General features: G+C 37.2%; 1 protein-coding gene across 1 annotated transcript; it reads left to right on the forward strand.

The window, feature by feature from the left end:
- The first annotated feature begins 3,037 nt into the window (after positions 1–3,037).
- nkx2.2a (NK2 homeobox 2a) lies at positions 3,038–10,962 on the forward strand. The gene is made up of 3 exons (XM_027172177.2): positions 3,038–3,372; positions 8,257–8,571; positions 9,173–10,962. Exons 2-3 carry the CDS (start codon positions 8,316–8,318, stop codon positions 9,721–9,723), a joined length of 807 nt encoding a protein of 268 aa, XP_027027978.1. The 5' UTR covers positions 3,038–3,372; positions 8,257–8,315; the 3' UTR covers positions 9,724–10,962.
- The last annotated feature ends 10,018 nt before the right edge of the window (positions 10,963–20,980 follow it).

Below are 20,980 nucleotides of genomic sequence, written 5' to 3' on the forward strand. Positions count from 1 at the left end.
AGCTGCTCACATCCTGGAGGATTGCAGATGGTGTGTGAAGGACAGATTGGCTGGTCTACCAAAAAGGCCAGGGCTGATCTGATTTACAATGTGCCATGGCAATGTGATGTGACATGGTATTGACACCAAGAAGTCTGACTGAAAGGTACAGCAGCCTTTGCCATGTTTACCACATGGTAAACCACAATAAAAGACAGTGGAACTACTTGAATACATTAACACATTACTTGTAAGTACGCAAAAACTTTGTTTCCCCTCCATCATCTTTTAGGTTTGTCATATGATTGGTTCCTGAAAGAGTCCAGCATTCAGGCAAGAGAGAATGCAATCTTCAGAAATGGTATGTACAGCCTTTCCTGGGCACTACAATAGAAATGAAAAATGTCTAAAAGAAGAAATTGGAAGAGAACCTGCTGTAATCAGTATTCATCAATGTTAATTGTGGAATTTGGAGTTGTAGCACAACGTTATAGTCATAAACAAAATCACATGTATAAACCTGTCAGTCAGTTGTTTATTTGATATTTGGCTGATTTGAACCTTCTTGACTTCACTTGTTCTGTCTGTAGTTTGTGTGGTGAGCATGAGCTAAGTGCTGTTTAGTTTTGATTTCTACCCGACTGTGCATCAAAATTGAGCTTCTTAGGAATAATTGCAGGACACCTAATCAGTGGCTAAGACTTCCACACATTCATATTGATTCCTCCCCCCACTCACCCCCTACCCCCTCCTCTGGTTTAAATCACAAATAATCTGCACAAATGTGCAATCATGGAACATTTCAAGTGTTTGTCTCAATTGTTTTTAAATGAACCATTGTTCATTACTGTGAAGTTTTGGTGCAATTGTCATGCTGTAGATTCAGTTTATAATCTACTCTTCTTTAATTCAACATCAATTCAACATCTTGCTTAAATATAAAGTCTTCCACATTGCAGTGCATTATAATGTTGCCCTGGTAAAGAACATTGAGTTTTGTCATAAATCTATCATTATATTGGCTTTAGGTTGATAAATTGTTATTGGTGATGTTATGCCCTATGATTATAGATGTTTTGGGCTTTATGGAATTATAAATTATTTCATAAGTTTGTGAATAGCAGACATTCTTTCTGCTTTATGTACGTGTACGTTAACAGACACTTCATGCTAGCAGCCATCACCTGATTGACTCACTGGCATCAGAAAGGCGTAGAGCCTTCTCTGGCTTTGGCCTTACTGACATTATGGCTCTTCCAGCATTAAGTTGAATTTTAAATTCACAGCTTTGTCTTGTTCACAGAGAATCAAGCCTTTCTTTTTCAATCATTGTCCAGTGTTCTGAAATTTCCTTATTCATATGACCTGGCATCTTGAAGCACCATTTAATCAGAGACGTCCTTGTATTTCAGTCAGAAGTGTAAAACGGTTCCTTTTATGTCGATATCAGTGGTCATCATGCTAACCAAAAAGTAAGGTGTGAACAAGTCCCAAGATCAGGAATCTTTCTCACACTAAAATGCACAAGGCCACCCGGGTGTTAATTGAACATTTTTGCTCAGAGTGCACCCTTGGATGAGAATGCACAAAGCTCTCAGTTACGTTTGTGGAGAAGCATTCCTTCCTCATGAGTGTCTTCCTTTGAGTGGCTGATATATTGAAACTTGAACTGATAGATTAAAGAATGGCATGCCATTGGTGTCTTTATGTGCATGGTGTGCTTGTCCAGCTCATCTGAAGTGTCTCAGTCATCAGGCTTTGGGCAGGGATGAGTTCTAATAGATTGACCACAAGGGTCTATCTTCCCCATCGTCTTTCTGAAGGTCTTTTAGTTGGCCCTCTGAGTAGATTTAATGGAACTCCCACGGCACAAGAGGATTCACATGTTAGAGTGAGTGGAAAGCATTTTTGTACTGACTAGGCCCTGCATGAATACATTGCAGGTCTTACCTACTACTTTAGGTTAATGTGGACTTAGAATGCTGTAATGAGGCTGTTTTATGTATCCTCTAGTCTTAGCAGTACTCTTAAGAGGAGAGATAGTGCTGGACTAATCTTTTATCACTAAAGTGGAGACCTACAAAACCTATCAGTAATGTATTCTTCATTGACTGCTTCTTGCTTCTGCATTACTTGGCAACACCATCATTATAATAGGAGGATTCCAGACTGCACACAGGAAAATTACCCATTCAAACTGACCTCCTCAGTTAGCAAAGAAGAGAGATTAGCTCTCCATGTCTCTCTCTCTCTCTCTCTCTCTCTCTCTCTCTCTCTCTCTCTCTCTCTCTCTCTCTCTCTCTTAAACACACACACACACACACACACACACACACACACACACACACACACACACACACACACACACACAAATTAACAAGAATTGGTGTTAAGAAAACATAAAAACACCCAAAGAGCTCGTTTTTGTTTTTTTGACTTGCTAAAAACACCCAGTAGGATGGAAGAAGCCCGGAGCGAGCTACACTACCATAGGCCTAATATTCACAAGTCATATCAGTACTTACTTAGTTTACACTATTATGAATACAGCAGGTCTATTACATGAAAATAAGTGACAGCAAGGTTAAATTAGGGACATTGCATGTCGATCAATTTTCCTAAAAATGTTGTACAGGTTATTTAAGGCTACTCTGTTTAATATTTTTATTAAACATATTCTATATCAGTTCGTTTGTAAACACTACTTTTATCTGAAGGTTTAAACGGTGTAAAGCTTAATGATGCTTTAGAGCTCTTACAGTTAAGACTACAACTACTTTGACCTCGGATGTCAGCACTTGCCTCATGGTATCTTAAGTTACCTGATTTTTCCCCCTAAATAACATGCCACATCTGCCCTTTTTACTGTATAAACCCTTGGTAACCAAACGATTTTCAAACAACATATCAGCCTTATGAGCAAATGTAAATATACGTATGTAAAATAATCAGTAATAACAGGATTAATCCATAGAGTATGGAATGTTTTTTTTAATAATCTGCTACGGATTCGATGAATCCAGACACTTGTTTATAAACGACAGTTTAAAAAACGATGATTTTGTGCCGCACACGCAGCTAAAAGCCCAGACAGGAGGCGGCCGTGTTTGCTCTCATGACCAATTTATTGTCGATGAACATATGGCCAATATTTTGCCTCGCGTCATTGCGGGGGAAAACAAACATGGTGCAGTATTAGCGTGGTAGCTACAGCAGTGCCACTTGGCCAGCTATGCAAACGCACTTGGACAATAAGAGGAGAGCAGCACTTGCTGGTCGGGTATAAAAAGCACATCAGGCTTATCGAGGCGTATGCACTCCTGACTTCCATTTGGAGATATTTCATTAACAGTATAGTGTCTTAACTCCACCCACCCTTCCGTAAGCCGCCAGGTGAGCACTTTTACCTTTATCACGACGCTGTTCACGAGCTAATTCTCTCTCTCTCTCTCTCTCTCTCTCTCTCTCTCTCTCTCTCTCTCTCTGTGTGTGTGTGTGTGTGTGTGTGTGTGTGTGTGTGTGTGTGTGTGTGTGTGTGTGTGTGTGTGTGTGTGTCTGTAATGAAATATGATTGAAATATTGTGTTGTGTCGCATATTGCAGATATATGTCTGTTAAAACTGTACAAAGTTTCTGTTTTTCAAGTTCTATGATTCTAGGGCGTCCCCTAAACCAAAATGCCAAATTGTTCAACACAGGGTTCCAATTAGATCGATTTAGAATCGGATTATTCAGTGATCCCTTAAACAGACATTTTCTAGTGTGTTAGTTCAAAAGTAAACTAACCATGCAGGTCCAAAATAAAACATGTCTAATAATAATAATAATAATAATAATTATTATTATTATTATTATTATTATTATTATTATTATTATTATTATTATTATTATTATTTGCACTAGTAGATTTCTTGTAGTGATAGTTAAAGGATTACTTTACGCAGGACAATGCGCAGTTCTGTCAGTAGAGTTCGCTGGAGTATCAGAGATGAGAGAACCGGGCCTCAGAGAAAACACTGCTATCCGTCTCACAGAAATGCCTGATGCTTCCCAAGTAAAAGGATATCAGCTTTTTCTACTTGGCTGGATTCTAAGAAACTCAGGATGAATCCAAGTATGTAAGAAATCCCGAAGTACACGAAGCAAGCATTGCTTTTTAAAAAAAAAAAAAAAAAAAAATTCAGTAATTAATTTCATACAGACTTGAAGGCATTCCCTTCAGGCATTAGGATATTGAAAACATGAGTGATTAAAATGATAATCCTTAAACCAATTTGTTTCGGGTTCGACGATAAAGGTGCCGAAGAGGAAATTTATCGCCAGAAAATTCACCGTTACAAATAAACTAGTAGTTTAACAAATAATAGGCATCTCCCCGGGCTACGGGCACTGAGCTAATCTCTTTGCGACACGTTTAATCAGTAGGCAGTTTCAGACGAATAAAAGCACAATGTCTGTAGCCAAAAGGTGCCTGGATTTCCTGAATCAAACACCAGTAAAATGCTTTACGCTACGGGGCGTTTTCTTGGGGCGATTGCTTAAATCCACACTCCACCGGGCTTAGAGCAGCATTCGGCACTTCATGGCCTTTTAATCAGTGGGAAGGCACAAGCAATCGCCCTTGTCAGTTTACACATTTGTCATGAGCACCTAAAGGGAAACGAGGTTATATTATCAAAGCCTAAATACTCGCCTGAGGCATTGAAACACACTGAAATTCAGCGATTAAAGCAAGAAAAATGATCAACCTCATTATAGGCTTCACACTTCCCTCCGGCGTCCTGACTGCATGCTGTCTGAGATTTACTTTTTAATCAGAAAGGCTATACGAAGCTCTTTTCCCGCCTCACAATGGTCTTCTCAAAATTTGGGCAGAGTCGATTTGAATTATCTACTAATTCCTGTGACATTTTTGTTGTTGCGAGAAATTAATTAGTGAGCAACCTCCCCTTTTATGCTGTTTATTTTCATTGTGCCGAATCATTTACACTAATATGCCTATAGGTATTTCTGTGCAACATGAACATTAGCAGGCATTTTATTTATTGCATCAACAAGATTGACATTGCATTTAGGAAATCCACCTGATTTACACGACGTGAGCTCAATATATAGTCCAGTTGTTGCTTGACTAAAATTAGAACCCTCATTAGCACTGGTACAAAATGTGTTTTATTTTATGGCTAAAACGCGATTTGTATTTAAATTGTATTATTATTAAACAGATCATGTTCTTCTGAAACAGTTTTTGGCGATTTGGCGTCAAAAGATTAAGAACATTTTATTGCATAATAATAATAATAATAATAATAATAATAATAATAATAATAATAATAATAACTATTTATTTATTTATTTTACGATTTTATTAACGTTATTATTAATTATTATTACTAGTATTGATACAACTAGTGTGTGTGTGTGTGTGTGTGTGTGTGTGTGTGTGTGTGTGTGTGTGTGTGTGTGTGTGTGTGTGTGTGTGTGTAAGAGAGAGAGAAAGTGTAAGAGAACAATAGACAAGGAATAGAAAAAAGGCGTTTATATACACACATTTTTTTCTGTTTCTTGTCTATTGTTCTTCTATGTTTTGTTGGAGAACAGCAGAGCAGTGTATAGAGAGCGGTAGCGATGTAAACATTGTTGAAAGCACTCATCAGGATTTACACGAGTCGAACAAATCAGCTAAATTGCGGCATGCTTCTCGGGAGTGTGTTCCCAGAGCTATACCTGTAAATGTAAACAGGTAAACACGAGGCATGGCTCTTGAAGTGAAGTATGGCCACTTAGCCTGTGCACATTTACTTCTACTTGCCGAACTCCTCCTCGCTTGAGTTGTTCAAATAAGTGAGTGGCCGCACCCCGCGCACGAGCGCTGCTTCCGTCATCCGTTAGAGCGCGCAGTGAACGTGACGCAAGACTGATTTTAGGCTACCGAAATAATCTGCTGTTAAAGTCATAATTGCATCTTTCCTTTTGCATACAGTTCTACCAAACAAATCTCACGAAATCATAAAAGGATTATTTACTGAACTGAAACCAGCGCTTTTTGGTTATTTGAAGTTTATTGTGAACTAGGTTATTTTCTATCCATGAGCTTCTTTTCATACTAAGCACGGTTCCTGTGTGGCTTTATTTCAGCGGCGGTGCTCAGAGTGACCTTGCGAAAGCGCTTAGTGTTCGACTTTGCTCCAGGCCCAGCCAGTTCAATGCTGCTATTGTCCTGCATATGTCGCTGCATGATTAATTTCACCAAAAACTCTGGTGAAGCATTTACATTTCAGGTAACTGATTATAGAACAAACAGAATATGCTAGAAAAAGTATGCATATTGGACCATGTACTGGTAGATTTCAAAGGTTGTAAAAAAGTTATTTATTTATAGGACTATAGCAGCTGAATTAAATTACAATAATAATAATAATAATAATAATAATAATAATAATAACAACAACAATAACAATAATAAGTATTATTATTGTTATTGTTATTATTATTGTTTATTTATTTATTTGTTTGTTTATTATGTATTTCATCAATCGTGTGTTAATAGAATTGTTTGTAAGTGTGTGGAGAGAGAGAGAGAGAGAGAGAGAGAGAGAGAGAGAGAGAGAGAGAGAGAGAGAGAGAGAGAGAGAGAGGGGGAAAAATTAAGGACTTTCTTTAATATCGCGAAGCGGCTCAGAAATGAATGAAGAGATAGTTCACTGAATGCAGTTGAATGCCATGACAACTAGGAACAACCTCAGATTTATTCCAAACAGTTAGAATGTATTGTACACGGGCGTCAATCATCTATTATTTTGGCCCTTAAATAAATGCAAAAACTGCGGCCGGACAAAGGCTTCCAACAGGAGCCGGACATTTGTCTACATTTCCTCCATTGTCTGCAGCTTAGCAATCGGTTTGTATTTGTGTTTGCCCGGGTTCGACCACCCAGGATGAGTAGAGAACTGGCTCAAAACGTGCAACATTGTCACCCACATCACATACGAGATAGAAGGCACACAAGCAAAAAGAAAAGAGAGACGGGAGGGGTAAAGAACGAGAGGAAAAGACACTGATCAACAATAATGCTTTGCTTTTCTGTAAGCTAGGGCAACGAAAAGGACCAGTAAGTGTGAAGCCTATTAAAAGGGAGAAAAAAAGAGGAATAATTTGCCTGTTCTGTATTTGGGTTGAGCAGAATGCAAAGAGAAAAAGAAAAAAGAAAAAACGTGACGTTTCAACATGAGATATGGCTTTTGATCGCTGTTGAGTGACTTCAAATTGTAAAGAGTATTTGATAAGAATTCGGAGTCATTTTATTGAGAGAATAACTGACTAATGATTGCGTTATCATCTCTGACACGGTAATCAATCACTGTCAACAGCAATAATAATAATAATAATAATAATAATAATAATAATAATAATAATAATAATAATACATTTCTAGTTGTTTCTGTTGCAGAGGTATTTGATTACTTAATCATGTCCAGTGAAAGCTCTTCATCTTAATCCTCAACTAAAATATTGACCTAGACGTTTTACATATATTATCCTTTTTGCCAGCTGAAGCGATCTCAAATAGTTGAGTGTTTAAATAAACCCCAAAATACGTGCAAAAATGTATAGTAAAATAAACATTAAATTCCGATTTGTAAAATATGTATTTTATATTCATATATATAAATATGAATATATATAAATATATGTATTTTTTCTCAAACTTTTTTTACACGGACGCTTTGCTAAAGCGCGCTTTCAAGTTGCTCTGCGCCGTGTATAAAGCTACTTGGAGGTCCTTTGTATGTAAATAGGGTGTAAAAAGGCCCTCCCCATCTTTGTAATTAATTGACACGTTATACCACTCATCATGTTGTGAAGCACCAATGGTATAGGCTCGGATCTCCCCAAAACCCACAATTTCACATCGGCAAACACTGTCTTCATCCACTTGACTCCCAAGACCCGCCCACACGTGGCCAACCTTTTGCGTTTTTAATGCTTTTTCACTGCAGGTTCATGTGTTGAGACCAACCTTATATGGACTGATCAGTCCGGTAATGGCTTATTTCCCCCTAACACCCAGCCGTGGTGCGAGTTCCATGAAGCAGAGGTAGCTCTTCACTCTTTGTGGCGCTCTTCCTGGACTTACAGAACTGATTCATCCGCTACTTTTTCAGGCAATGCTTATCGACCGAGCCCCATGAGTCGCCTTCACTGTGCTACGTGCTGATTCTCTGCATTGATTCACCAAACCTCGCTTGTGCATTTGTGATTCTTTCCCTTTAAACAGCGGATTGCCAAAGTGGTGCAGCAACTTTCCGGCATTAACTGCATCCGCCGTCCCAGAACATGTCGTTGACCAACACAAAGACGGGTTTTTCGGTGAAGGACATTTTGGACCTCCCTGACACAAACGATGAGGAAGGATCTATCACTGGTACCGAGGAAGATACGGAGGGCTCGGAGTCGACTAAAACACCTGGAGTGCTAGTGCAAACCCCGATAGAGAATGTCCAAAACCTACCTTTAAAGAACCCTTTTTATGATAATACTGACAATCCATACACCAGGTGGCTTGCAACTACCGACACCATTCAATACTCGTGTAAGTAACACTGAAGAATTCCAACTTTATTTCCTGTACCAGTTTTAAAAGTCCTTTTTTTGACCCAGACCGTATTTAATGAACGTTTTCATTTGTTATATTTATATGTATGTATATGTATATGTATATACATATACATATACATACATATAAATATATATTTAGGGCAACGAAATATATATATATATCAGATTTTTGTCAAACTCTTACAGAATGTGTGTTATTTTGTCTGCACATTTTTGTCTTACGGCATCACGGTATTGTTAAATGTGCTGCGAATTGTCTTGTAAAGTGGCATGGTAAATAAAATGCAGATTGATTTGATACAATTACCATGTATTTGTTTGCATTTTGTTCATTAACAAGTGTTACGGATAAAAGTCTATATCTATGTGCATAAAGAAGCAGACCATATAGTGATGGTGAATCATTTTTCTAAGAGGAGGGGGTTGAATTTAATCGTCACTGAATATATTTATTTAGTTATTTCATTTTCTGAAATGTTGAGCAAGAGAATTGTCATTTTGTGATTAACTTAATTAACTCATATGTACATAGAAAAAATATTATATTGACTCTTATATTGAATTTTTCTATGCAGTGCACGGTCTGTCTGCAACCTCTCAGGACTCGTCCGCTAAATCTCCCGAGCCGTCTGCAGACGAGTCACCCGACAACGACAAGGAAACTTCGAGCAGCGGCAGCGACTCCGGTAAGAAGCGCAAGCGGCGAGTGCTGTTCTCCAAAGCGCAGACGTACGAGCTGGAACGCCGATTCCGACAGCAGCGCTACCTCTCAGCCCCCGAGAGGGAGCACCTGGCCAGCCTGATCCGTCTCACGCCCACTCAAGTGAAGATCTGGTTTCAGAACCATCGATACAAAATGAAGCGAGCCCGCGCGGAGAAAGGTATGGAAGTGAGCCACCTTCCTTCCCCGCGGCGTGTGGCAGTGCCTGTGTTAGTAAGGGACGGCAAACCATGCCACGCGCTTAAAACTCAGGACTTGGCGTCCACGTTTCAGGCGGGCATCCCGTTCTCTGCCTACAGCGCTCAGTCTCTGCAGCATATGCAGTATAATGCGCATTACAGCGCCGCCGCCACGCCGCACTTCCCCACGGCGCACTTGGTGCAAACGCAACAATGGACCTGGTGAAGCCGTAGTGACTTTTTTTTTTGATAGGGCTGCGTTTCAAAGACCTCGTTAAAGAGTTTTTTTTTATTTTCCAACGAAAATAAAGAAAAGACTGGTTTTCGCAGCTCGACCCATTCTCGCCGTTTCATTTTGGGGGCTGATGTGTGCGCCGTGTTTACATTTGTTTTCGTTCAGAAAACCGGTTCCAGCCCTTTCTCCCAGATCCGAGAATGTTGAAGCTCTTGTGAAATTTTGTAAAATATTATTGTGTGTTGTAGAAATGTTTTTCTTTTGTCCTTCGTGTTATAAGCACGTACAAGACCACTTTATAATTATAGAAAATTTTATTTCTAGCTTTTACGATGGACCGAATATATTTATGGCCATGAATAAAACAGTGGCAACTTTTAGCTTATTTTATTTGGTTTCTTTTCTTTGTAAATATCTGTGGTAAGTGTATGCAATGCAGATATATTTGGGCGCTCACTTAGTTATGAAGACATAGATTATATTCCCTGGATGATGGGGAAAGTGGATCAACATTTATCGATAAATATCTCTATAAAATGTTGACAGCCGTTGCAAAGAGCGTTGATGAAAAATAGGCTACCCCGGTTTTTTTTATAAGACTTTTAATAAAATCCTGTGTTTCAGAAATTTCGCTTTGAATTGCGTTTGGTTTTTGACGGAAGGACGGACGGGATTCATTGCATCTTATTTTAGTTTGATCGTGATATCTGTAGCGTGACTCCTTCATGAAACAAAAGAAAAAATATAGTACTTCGCTTTTTATGGAATGGATTCTTGATCCTTTTATAGAAAGTCTACTTTCGAGCAAAGTCGCATGGGTATGTATACATTTGTTCCACTCTGCTTTCAGAAAGGTCATTAATTGCCTCCATTTTCTGAATTTATATGTATGGTCACTTCAGCAAAAAGAAGGCTAAAGTCACTTGTGAAACGGGGTAAAAATCCACTTACTTAATATAAGAGGGCTTCAGCCGTTAAGCAGCCTTTCATCCGCTGGCTCTCTGCGGTTCAGTGCGGCACTCCAACACTCCAGTGCTAAAAATGGCACTTTTACAAGAAAAATATATCATGCTCGAGTTTCTTTCTTCTGTTACTCTGCTTTCGTTTTTAAAGCTGTATATTTAGGCGATTCATTCACTTTGGGTCAGTACTTCAGTGTGCATTGTGCTAATTCCGTACTAAGTACTACTACATGTTTGATATGTACTGGTATGCCCAATATTAAATTCATATGAGTACATAAGATATATCTTTGTGACTGTTTTCAACACAGAAAGAATAAAATATTTTTTAGAGTAGTTTTTCGATAACCTCAGAGCGAGTAAATAAATATTGCCTAAGAAAGAAAGAAAGAAAGAAAGAAAGAAAGAAAGAAAGAAAGAAAGAAAGAAAGAAAGAAAGAAAAAAATAGCCTTTCTCCTTACAGGGGATTATTGTCTAGTTAACTGCCTGATGTAGATAGAATATCCAATAGAAAAATCTTACTTGGCCTGTTTTCCCCGCAAATAACAACAGATGTTAAAGCGACCTCACTATCATTAAACAAACTAGTCGATTGACACACGGTGCTAATTATTTACAGAAGTCCGTGTCATGGGACCAGGGCATTTTCCCCTAACGAAGGGATTCTGGGTGCACCGTGTTTTATTGCGCGCTAAATCGCAAGACTTGTTGATATAGCATGCGTTACTAATATGTGAGTGATATGTTTTCATGATGTCTCAATTTTTAAAGAAAATGTCCTGTAAGTAATTCTATTAAAACGTTTTGCTTTTTGCCTTAATTACAAAATACGGTTTATAAATTATTCCGAGTTAAACTATTTCAGACAAATATATTAGGTTTTATTTGGTTTGCTTATTTTACAAAGCGAAATTCGTGGATATAAATGTATGCACTAATTCATAGCCTTCTGCTTTATGTAATGAACTGATATATACTTTATGACTACTCTATGTCCTTTACTAGCTTTACTACAATTTTGGAACTTTTTAAATAGTAAGTATTGTCTATTACATTTACATGCTTGCCCAAATTGACTCATTAGTGCTTAGGATATTGCTAGAGCTAGACGTTCTGATCTAATAGTTGTCAGAGTGTGCCAAAGTGACAGAGTAGTCTATCGTTACACAATATACTGTACACGACATGAAAATGAGCACAAAGGCATGGGGTCGGTTGTTGTGGTTGTTAGAGGCGTGCATTTTAACAGGGGGAGTGAATTCTTTGTTAGTATATATGACTGTGTGTGTGTGTGTGTGTGTGTGTGTGTGTGTGTGTGTGTGTGTGTGTGTGTGTGTGTGTGTGTGTGTGTGTGTCGGAGTTTCTTGGTACTATTCAGTCCCTTTATGTCGGGCAGTGCATCCCGAATCAGGGAGATACATCCTTGTTTCTTTTTTTGTGAGCCTGTCTGTTGGTGCCATTGTGGTCCTTGTTGTACATGTTCTCTTCCATATGGACAGCTGGGCCCACGAGAAGAGAAAGGGATCCTTCACAAAACCCAAATTGTGTCCGGCTTTCAAACACAGCATTGTTGTCTCTCAAAGAAAAACGAATTAAAAATTCGTGCTATATCTATTCGGGAAAGAGGCAAAGCCTTTCACAGATAACAGGGAGTCCTTCTTCCTTGATATAGCACTGCTAACAACAGTTCTCTCATTCCCTTTAGCCTCTCCGGAATCATCTCTTCTGCCTGGTGAAAGAGGACGATTATTGTCTGTCCTGCAGAGTCTTGGGTGATACTCCTGCAAAACTATTTAACACACCAAACTTAATCCGTTTTTATGTCCTGCCTTTATACCCGTAATGTCATTGATGTATTCTGAACTTTTGGCCAGCATGGAAAGATTTTTTTTTTTTGTTCATGTGGACGAGATGTATTTAATAATTATGCCTAATTTTTATATTTTAAGAACCAAGAGCGTGGCGGAGAAACACAAATTTTCGATAACACAGAAACAAACGCAAAACATGCGAACAAAATTTAAATGTAGCTACAAAAAAGCTCATTTGCCAAAAGCTAATAACTTAGCAAGTGGTACTTACGCGTTTAGATTGCGCTAATATTTATTTATATCTATAATATTTTATGTATTTTTTTAAATGTTGTCACAATGAAAAGTCACTACAAAGAAAATGTATATTAAAAATCGTGATACCTTTATTTATTTTTAATGAACAAAAAGTATCTTTAAAAGTTTTGTATTTATTGAAAATATTCTACAAAATATTTTCGGTGCTTATAAGATGGAAGTGCGATTTGTGTCAAACCAGCATTAACCCTAAGGATCTATCATGCAGCGCACATCCACTGTGATAGAAAAATAATCCAGCTCCGTGTCATCGCTTTAGAAACACTGTATTTATCTGAAATTGGTTTCAGTTACATTCTCAGAGAAACATTATAAACCAAAAAAAGAGAAGCAAACAAACGAGAATATGACTGCGATCTATATAACCCATGGATAATTCCATTTCATGCCTCAGAAATGGATTTCTTCAGGAAATGAGTTCATTGGATCTTGGTAATCGTGAGCGTTTGAACGGCAACATAAATCATTTTTATCGCACACATCTCCAAATAACGAGCGTTCTCAGTGCCATAATAAGAGGGACTTTTATTTAAAGGAAGTAATCTACTATTTTATTGCCTCTCCGAAGATCCAGATTACATTGACCCCGCCGCCAGAATCCAGATACTGAACCGTTTTATACACTGGATGATAAAGATGGCTACGTAGAAAACCACTAGATGGCGACAGAGTCCTTAACAAGGAAACCTCTGACTCAAGCGCCTCATTAAAGTCTATCATCCAGTCCAGTACGCTGCATTACATAGATTAAACGCTATAAATCGTTTTCAGTGTGTTTTAAAATGGAACTATTACAGTTGGACAGTAAATGATTCTTTACAGGTTAAAAGCAATCGAGCCCACAGTGATTGCGTCCCCACTGACCAGTGACCTTAAATGTGGGAGGAAACAGCAAGCAAAATGCGTAACGCAGAAGCGGTAATGAACCACAGAGAGGCGCAATTGACTCGCAAAACCAGATGCATACACTTTGTCCAATCACTTCTCTTGGAGTTACAGTTGGCTTTAACTTGCTCTTACAAGTGCTCTCACAAGTGCAATTTGTTAGACAAAAATCAATAATGGCAATGGATTCATACGGGTTTGTACTCTTTAGGAACAAGGGTATTAAACTGTACAGTTCATTGTGGCTGGATTTAAACCCTCAAGCATTAAACCTTCTGTAGTTTTACTAACTTATATGTAGACAGTTTGATATAGTGTAGGCTACTGTTAAAGCTTTACTCCAAGGAATCATGACGGTCCAATTATCTACAATAATAAATAAAAAAAAAGTAGGAAAAACTATATCCATATATCCAGGTGAAAGATTCATATTAAAGGCTCAAAATATTACACTCCTGTAACACACCAGAGACAAGGAAATGCATGTCTGGAAGTTCTGTCTGTGTTTTTTCCAAGTTTTTTCTTTCTATAAGCTACTGTAGTCCGTATGAAATTCGAGCGAGACTGTAGAAGTAAACAGACTGACCATTTAAATGTAATATGTGTTATATCCAGTAGAATTTTGCGTGCTTAGCAAAAAAACAAACGAAAAATCCTACTAAATAAATACACACTCCTGGTTATGGTGCCAAATTTAGACGACATGTCCTGAATTCCTGTCTAATGAGTGTCCTTAAAATATGGAAAGTTAATGCTTGTTGTGGTTTTGTGTTAAGCAAGGTGGCGCTCTTGTAACACTAATGATTTACAATAACGTATACATTTTTTTTAATTCTGGAAAATTAGGCCAAATTAAAGCTCTTACTTCATAACTCATTGGGATTTTATATGCTTTTTTATGTGTTTCTTCAGGTTCTGGTTGCACTTAGCCCTCCTCCGTTTGGTCTTATGGGCTGTACAAACAATACACATGTAATATAATCAAGCAATAACCTAATAAACAAATGAATTACAGCAGGTTTCAAGATCAAATTTAAAAATGTGCAATTCTGAATGCTCTGAAGAACTCATTAGTATTTAAAACGAATTTCATTAGTGTTTGTTCTAGGAAAATATTGTTGTGTACAAAAATGCATGGTTTTTAGACATACATTAATTGCATAAGTCAGAAATTCAGGCATTTAACTGGAAATAGTCTTTGCAGAAGTTAAACAGAGCTTAAACAGTTCATGAAGCATTTGGTATGTAAACTTGGTTGGGTCATGGATGTCAGACTGGTGGAGAGCTCTTGTCTCCACTGTCAAAACAGTCTCAAGGTCCGGTGATCTCTCAAGTCTCCTTATCTCTTCTGTGGTCCATGCAAAGACGCAAAGTACACACACTGAACCTCATTGATTTGTGACTTGTGGCTACATGCATGGTACAAAAATACTAATAGATTTTTATTTTGTACTTTTATTAAGTCAAAATAAAAACATTAAATCAGTGGAAAACTCTGGATCAGGAAAAACTTTTGGTCATTAATAATTCCAATACCTTAATAGTTCCAGTACCTTAATATCAAGGGATAAATGCAATTTATCAGCAAATATCTTTCATATTATCAATCCTATATTAATCCAGTCATATCAGTCCAAAACATATGAGTAACCATATTCAATTGTTGTTCAACTACAGGAGTATAATGGAGCATTTGCTCTATTGTCATTAAGACATAAAATTGTTTGGTGTTTTTGATGACACATTTTGTTTCTTAGGCGCCATTGCTGGGTCAGTGGTTAAGAGGCCACCTAACATTTTAAGGATCTATTAAGGATCTATAAGAAGCCTATGAGTTCAAATCCCAGGACTTGCAGAGAACAACACTTAGGCCTTTGAGGTCAGTTTAACTGCAACTTGCTTTGGACAAACACCTGGCAAATAAATGCATGTCCATGTGTAGATGCAGGCCTGTGCACACAAAAGACTATCGAAACAGTCTAAATGTATCTAAGTGTATAACAAAAGCTTAATGATGAATTTCCATATTATTAAAATTATACAATTTTATTTGTATAGAGCTTTTGACAATTGACATTGTATCAAAGCAACTTTACAGGCACACAAAAAAATCTGAATAAAAATGACAGAGTTTCAATTTATATTTATTATACCACTAATGAGCAAGCCACAGTCAACGGTGTCAAGGAAAACACTCTGAGATGATATGAGGAAGAAACCTCACAACAGAATTTCTCCCTGCTAAAGCCATCAAATGATGGAGACCTTAATGCAAAACTCACTGCAGCAACAGCAGTTTAAAGCCCTGTCATGGTCTCCAAATAGTGCCATCCACAGCAGTCCCAAGCATGTCCACGTAGCTCACATGGAGACAACCACAGCAGCAGTGGGCACCTCCAAGTGAGAATAAAACCAGAAGTAGGGTATTCGGAGGAATCAAACAGGTCTGGAGAGAAGAAGCAGTTAGGAAAACTGGGACCACAAGACAGAGAGACAAAGAGGCAGAATATAAGGTTCTGTTTATGTTATGTTTAAGGACAATGTATATTCTGTGCAAAGTGCAAGTAGGGACTCTAGCAAGAAGCAAAAAGCGGCCAGCTACTCCACTGTCAACAAAACTGAACACATTGGAGTGGGGGTGTGACAACATCCAAACATCTTTTCCTGATCTGATGCTTCACCTTCTTTTAAATTGGATTTAAACTCTGAAACTTTGTCTGAATCCCGAACACTAATTGGAAGGCTGTAAGAGCCAACATGCAGGGCATGTAAAATAATTCTTTGCTTTATAGGAGAGTAGTAGTTTATAATCAATGTTAAATTTGAGTGGGAGCCAATGTTTAAGTATAAGATACCAATGTTGAGTAAAAGATACCAATGTTGTGTTCATATCTTTTGGTTTAAGTTAGGACTCTAAGCGGAGCTTTCTTGTGCACCTGTTGGAAGGTCCAGACAATAGGGAATAACAATAATCCTGGTTATAGATTGCATCATGGAGTTACATTATATTTCTTTAGATTATTTCTGAGATTTTACAATACCGTAAAAACATTTTTTTTATATATATTTGCAAAGTAAGTGAGCAGGAAAAATTTTTTCTAAATAAATCAACTAAATATTTGGAGGCTTAAACCTCGGTGAGGAACAGCCTAACTCTGCTATTAAGATGAGGTTGTGGAAGACCAGGCCATACACCATGGCAATGCATAGCAACAAGACACAAGGTAGTTATACTAAGTCAGCAAGGTCTCTTCCAGGCAAAGATATCAAAGCAGACTGGTTTTCAAAATGTGCTGTTCAATTATTTTGAAGAAGCACAAAGAAACGGGCAATGTTAAGGACTTTAGAAACAGAGCCGGCCAAGGAAACTTAATGCAGCAGGTGAAAGACACATCATGCTTACTTCCCTTTGACATCGGAAGATCTCCAGCAGTGCCACCAGCAAAAAACTGGTGGAAACCAGTGGGACCCAGGTACTGTACACCTATTTACTGTCCATAGACGCCTGGCCAAAAGTGGTATTTTGGAAGAATTGTGGTCAAAAAGCCATACCTCCGTCATGGAAACAAGGCTATGCAACTCAACTATGCAGGAAAAGTGGGGAAAAAATTGCATAGAAAAATGGCAACAAGTGCCTCTGGACTGATGAGCCAAAATTTGAAATATTTGGCTGTAGCAGGAGGCAGGCTGTTTGCTGAAGGGCTGGAGAGTGCTACAATAATGAGTGAGAAGAAAAAGGAGTCCTGGAAGTGATGGTTTAGCCACCTCAGAACCCTGATCTCAATCATTAAGTCTGTCTAGAATTACATAAAGAATCAGAAAAATTTGAGGAAGCCTACATCCACAGAAAATCTGTGGTGAGTTCTCCAAGATGTTTGGAACAACCTACCTGTCAAGTTCCTTCAAAAACTGTATATACTGTAAGTTTACCTACTGTAGAAGCATTGATGCTGTTTTGCAGGCAAAGGGTGGTCAGACCAAATGTTGATTTGATCTGGATTTCTCTTCCTTTCATTTACTTTCCATTTTGTAAATTGACGAAACATGAAAATAAAAAATAATTATCCTTGTATTTTTGAAAGCATTCTTACTTTATAGAATTTTTACATCTGTTATCTATCTTAGCTTAAAGTTAAAGAATAGAGTCAATAATCATCTCTTTTACTGCTGCACATGATGAAACAGAAAGGCAATCCAGAGTTACTTTGTAATCAGAAAGCATTCTTCTGGCTGCATGTGGTCATAGGACAAGCACTTCTGGTATCAGATTTAAGTAGGAGGAAGTTGATTTTTATTAAGCTTTTTTTTTTTTTTTAAATTTTTCTTTTGTGAAGCCTAAAACTGTATGTCATCAGCATAACAGTGGAAAATAATAACCTATTTACAAATACATTTCCAAATATATATATATATATATATATATATATATATATATATATATATATATTTGTATTTATTCATAAAATAAGCATGGTGAAAATGAATCATATGCTAATGTCAGATGTTCTTTATAAGAGAGAAACATTAGAGCTGAGCTGCAATCCACTGAAACGGTCCTCTGGATGAGAATCTGCAATTCTATCTTAAAATAACAGGTTGTGTGCTTCTAATATTCTAGCAGCTGTTCACTTGTGTGTTGTGAGTGCTGAAATATTTAGAAAATGAAAGACATTTCTCACAGAAAATTGAATCTACAATACAGTGTTTATCACATAACTGTGCCAAGGACATGTTAAATCATTTTATTAGTGTATTATAGTGTTTATGTTTATGCCATATCATTTTATCAGTTACATCAATTTTGGAAAGTGTGTTTCTAGAAGCATTATTTTGGGAATTTCTTATACTTATGTATTTAACATGTCAGGAAATACTCTTTAGAAATCCATAAGTTCATTGTTATGTTAGTTTACATTAAAGGCTATACTGTATATGAATGCATTAACAATCATACAGACAAATGATGTAGACAGAAAAACATAAATTGACAACATAAATTGTTTTATTAAAATAGGCAGCTGCCAGAACAGCTTTGTGCACCTGAGCAGAGATGTGCTATGTTATCTAGTTTCACTAGAAGTCTCTGGATGTGTACTGGATGGATGAAGACTCTTCTTCCAGAAGATATTCCATCAATGGAGTTTTGATGATATATAATTTATCATCTATATCACTATAGTGATATAGATCAGTCTTACGTGTCAGTCCAAAATCTCCAATAGGTGTTTATTTTTGTTAGGCTTAGGCTTAGGGACTAAGATTTTCACTCTAATCACACCATTAAGTGAAACTCATTAAGTGATCATGGTCCTGGAAAAGTAATTCCCCATCAGGAAAGGAATGTTTCATCATAAGGTGATGGTGATCCTTCTTTTGTAGAGGATATGCGAAAAGAAACTATGCCAGAGAAATGCTGATGATGGCATAATAGAGCCAATAATTTTTCCTTTAATTTGTTAACCACCTGTATATGAGCACATGGGTGACAGCTAAAACCACCCTAACCATGTGAATAAAAAGCTTATTTGTAGATCTGAACTGCAATACAAAGGTAAGTCTGATATTTCACTGACATTGTGATTACAAATTTTGTGAATGTCACACATAAATGGCATAGGATGGTAAAGACGCTTATCACTAATGCTCTGAAGGTTAAGTTCATAGAAATGTTCTGAATGCAGTTATATTTCTTTTTTAAAAACTGGTCACAAATACACACAAAAAATTCACAATATAATTTTGCCAAGTTGTATCTCTTTTGAAATCCTTTTCATTTTTGAACAAAAGCCGTCATGCACAGAACCCTTTTGCATATTCGAGATTCAGACAGCATTATTGTTGGTACAGATGAATTACTAAAGTAGTTATAATAATATAATAATAGATAATAGACAGCAAATTCAGTTAGATATGTTTTATTCACATTTACAAACAAGGCAAATAAAAAAAAGGAACAAACACAAATTGTGATAAATACACGCTTTATGGCCAGAAGTATGTGGACACATAAAAACTGTGCACATTCTAAAATCATTGGTATTAACATGCAGTTGGTCCCCTCTCTCTTTTTTTTTTTTTTTGTCCACTTAGACATTAAAGCATTACTGAGGCACTGAAGGCCTTCTAATTCATCCCAAACCTGCACAGTGGGGTTGAGGTTAGTGCTAAGGCCATTTGATGTCTTCCAAAAACTGTCTTTTCTAGTTCTCTTTGGGCACACGGGCATTGTCATGAGGAAACAGGTTTCAGCCATTTAGTTTTTAGTGAAGAGAAATTGTAATTCTATAGCTGTTTACATGGATAGTATTTTTTGTCATAAAAAACAAAACCATTTTATTTGCATATGCATTTCAAATAAAGAAATCCAGAAGTCAAGTCAAGAAGCTTTTATTGTCATTTAAACCATATATAGCTGTTGCAGCACACAGTGAAATGAGACAACGTTTCTCCAGGACCATGGTGTTACATAAACAAAGACAGAGCTAAGTAAGTAGTCTTAGCCACATAAAGTGCATATGTGCAACCTGGTGCAAACAGTGCAAGACAAAAGACAAGAAGACAAAAGACAGTGCAAACAAACAATACAAGACATTACACAAAAGACAATACACAAATGCAGCATCGACCAGTATACATATTGTATGTTCTATATCGATATTTACAAATATTTAGATTTTTTTTAGTGCTTGGTCAAACCATTATATATTCGACAGACATCATCAACATATCTTAGACATCACAGCATACTTACCATCCTAATATACAAATATTGCAATTAATATGAAAATATTACACATTTTTTTCAGAAACAGTAGAATCAGTTGTAATTTCCCTTACAGTGGAGGTTAAGGCCAATCACAGTAATGTCATCTGTAATTTTGAACATCTTCACAGATGCATCCCTTCAGTCATTTGTTATGAGTGAATATAAGAGGTGTGAGAGAACGTAACTTTGTAGTGCTTCAGTCCCAGGGATCAGAAATAATCTGACCAATTCTCACATACTGTCATAAAAGAAGGTTTCGAATCTGTTACAAATGAAGTAATTCTAAATACTTGCAAAGCAAAGAGTTTCACTTGTAGGAGCTCAAGGATGATGGTATTGAAGGCCAAGAAGAAATCTATAAATGTTAGTGTAAGTGTGAGTGTAAGTGAACCGAAGCATAATATTAAATGCAGATCTGTTGCTTCTTTATTCAACTTGCAGTGCATTCAGAAGTTTCTGAGGACCGGATTTGAGAAATCCATTCACCAATCTTTCAAAGGTCTTC

The sequence above is a fragment of the Tachysurus fulvidraco genome, chromosome 12 (genome assembly GCF_022655615.1).
Source record: "Tachysurus fulvidraco isolate hzauxx_2018 chromosome 12, HZAU_PFXX_2.0, whole genome shotgun sequence".
Lineage (NCBI taxonomy): Eukaryota > Metazoa > Chordata > Actinopteri > Siluriformes > Bagridae > Tachysurus > Tachysurus fulvidraco.

Excerpts from the sequence above, each read along its gene's own strand:
- nkx2.2a (XM_027172177.2), top strand. The coding sequence starts at position 8,316 with ATGTCGTTGACCAACACAAAGACGGGTTTTTCGGTGAAGGACATTTTG. Across the intron at positions 8,572-9,172 it reads CGACACCATTCAATACTCGT|TGCACGGTCTGTCTGCAACC; the intron begins GTAAGTAACACT and ends TTTTCTATGCAG.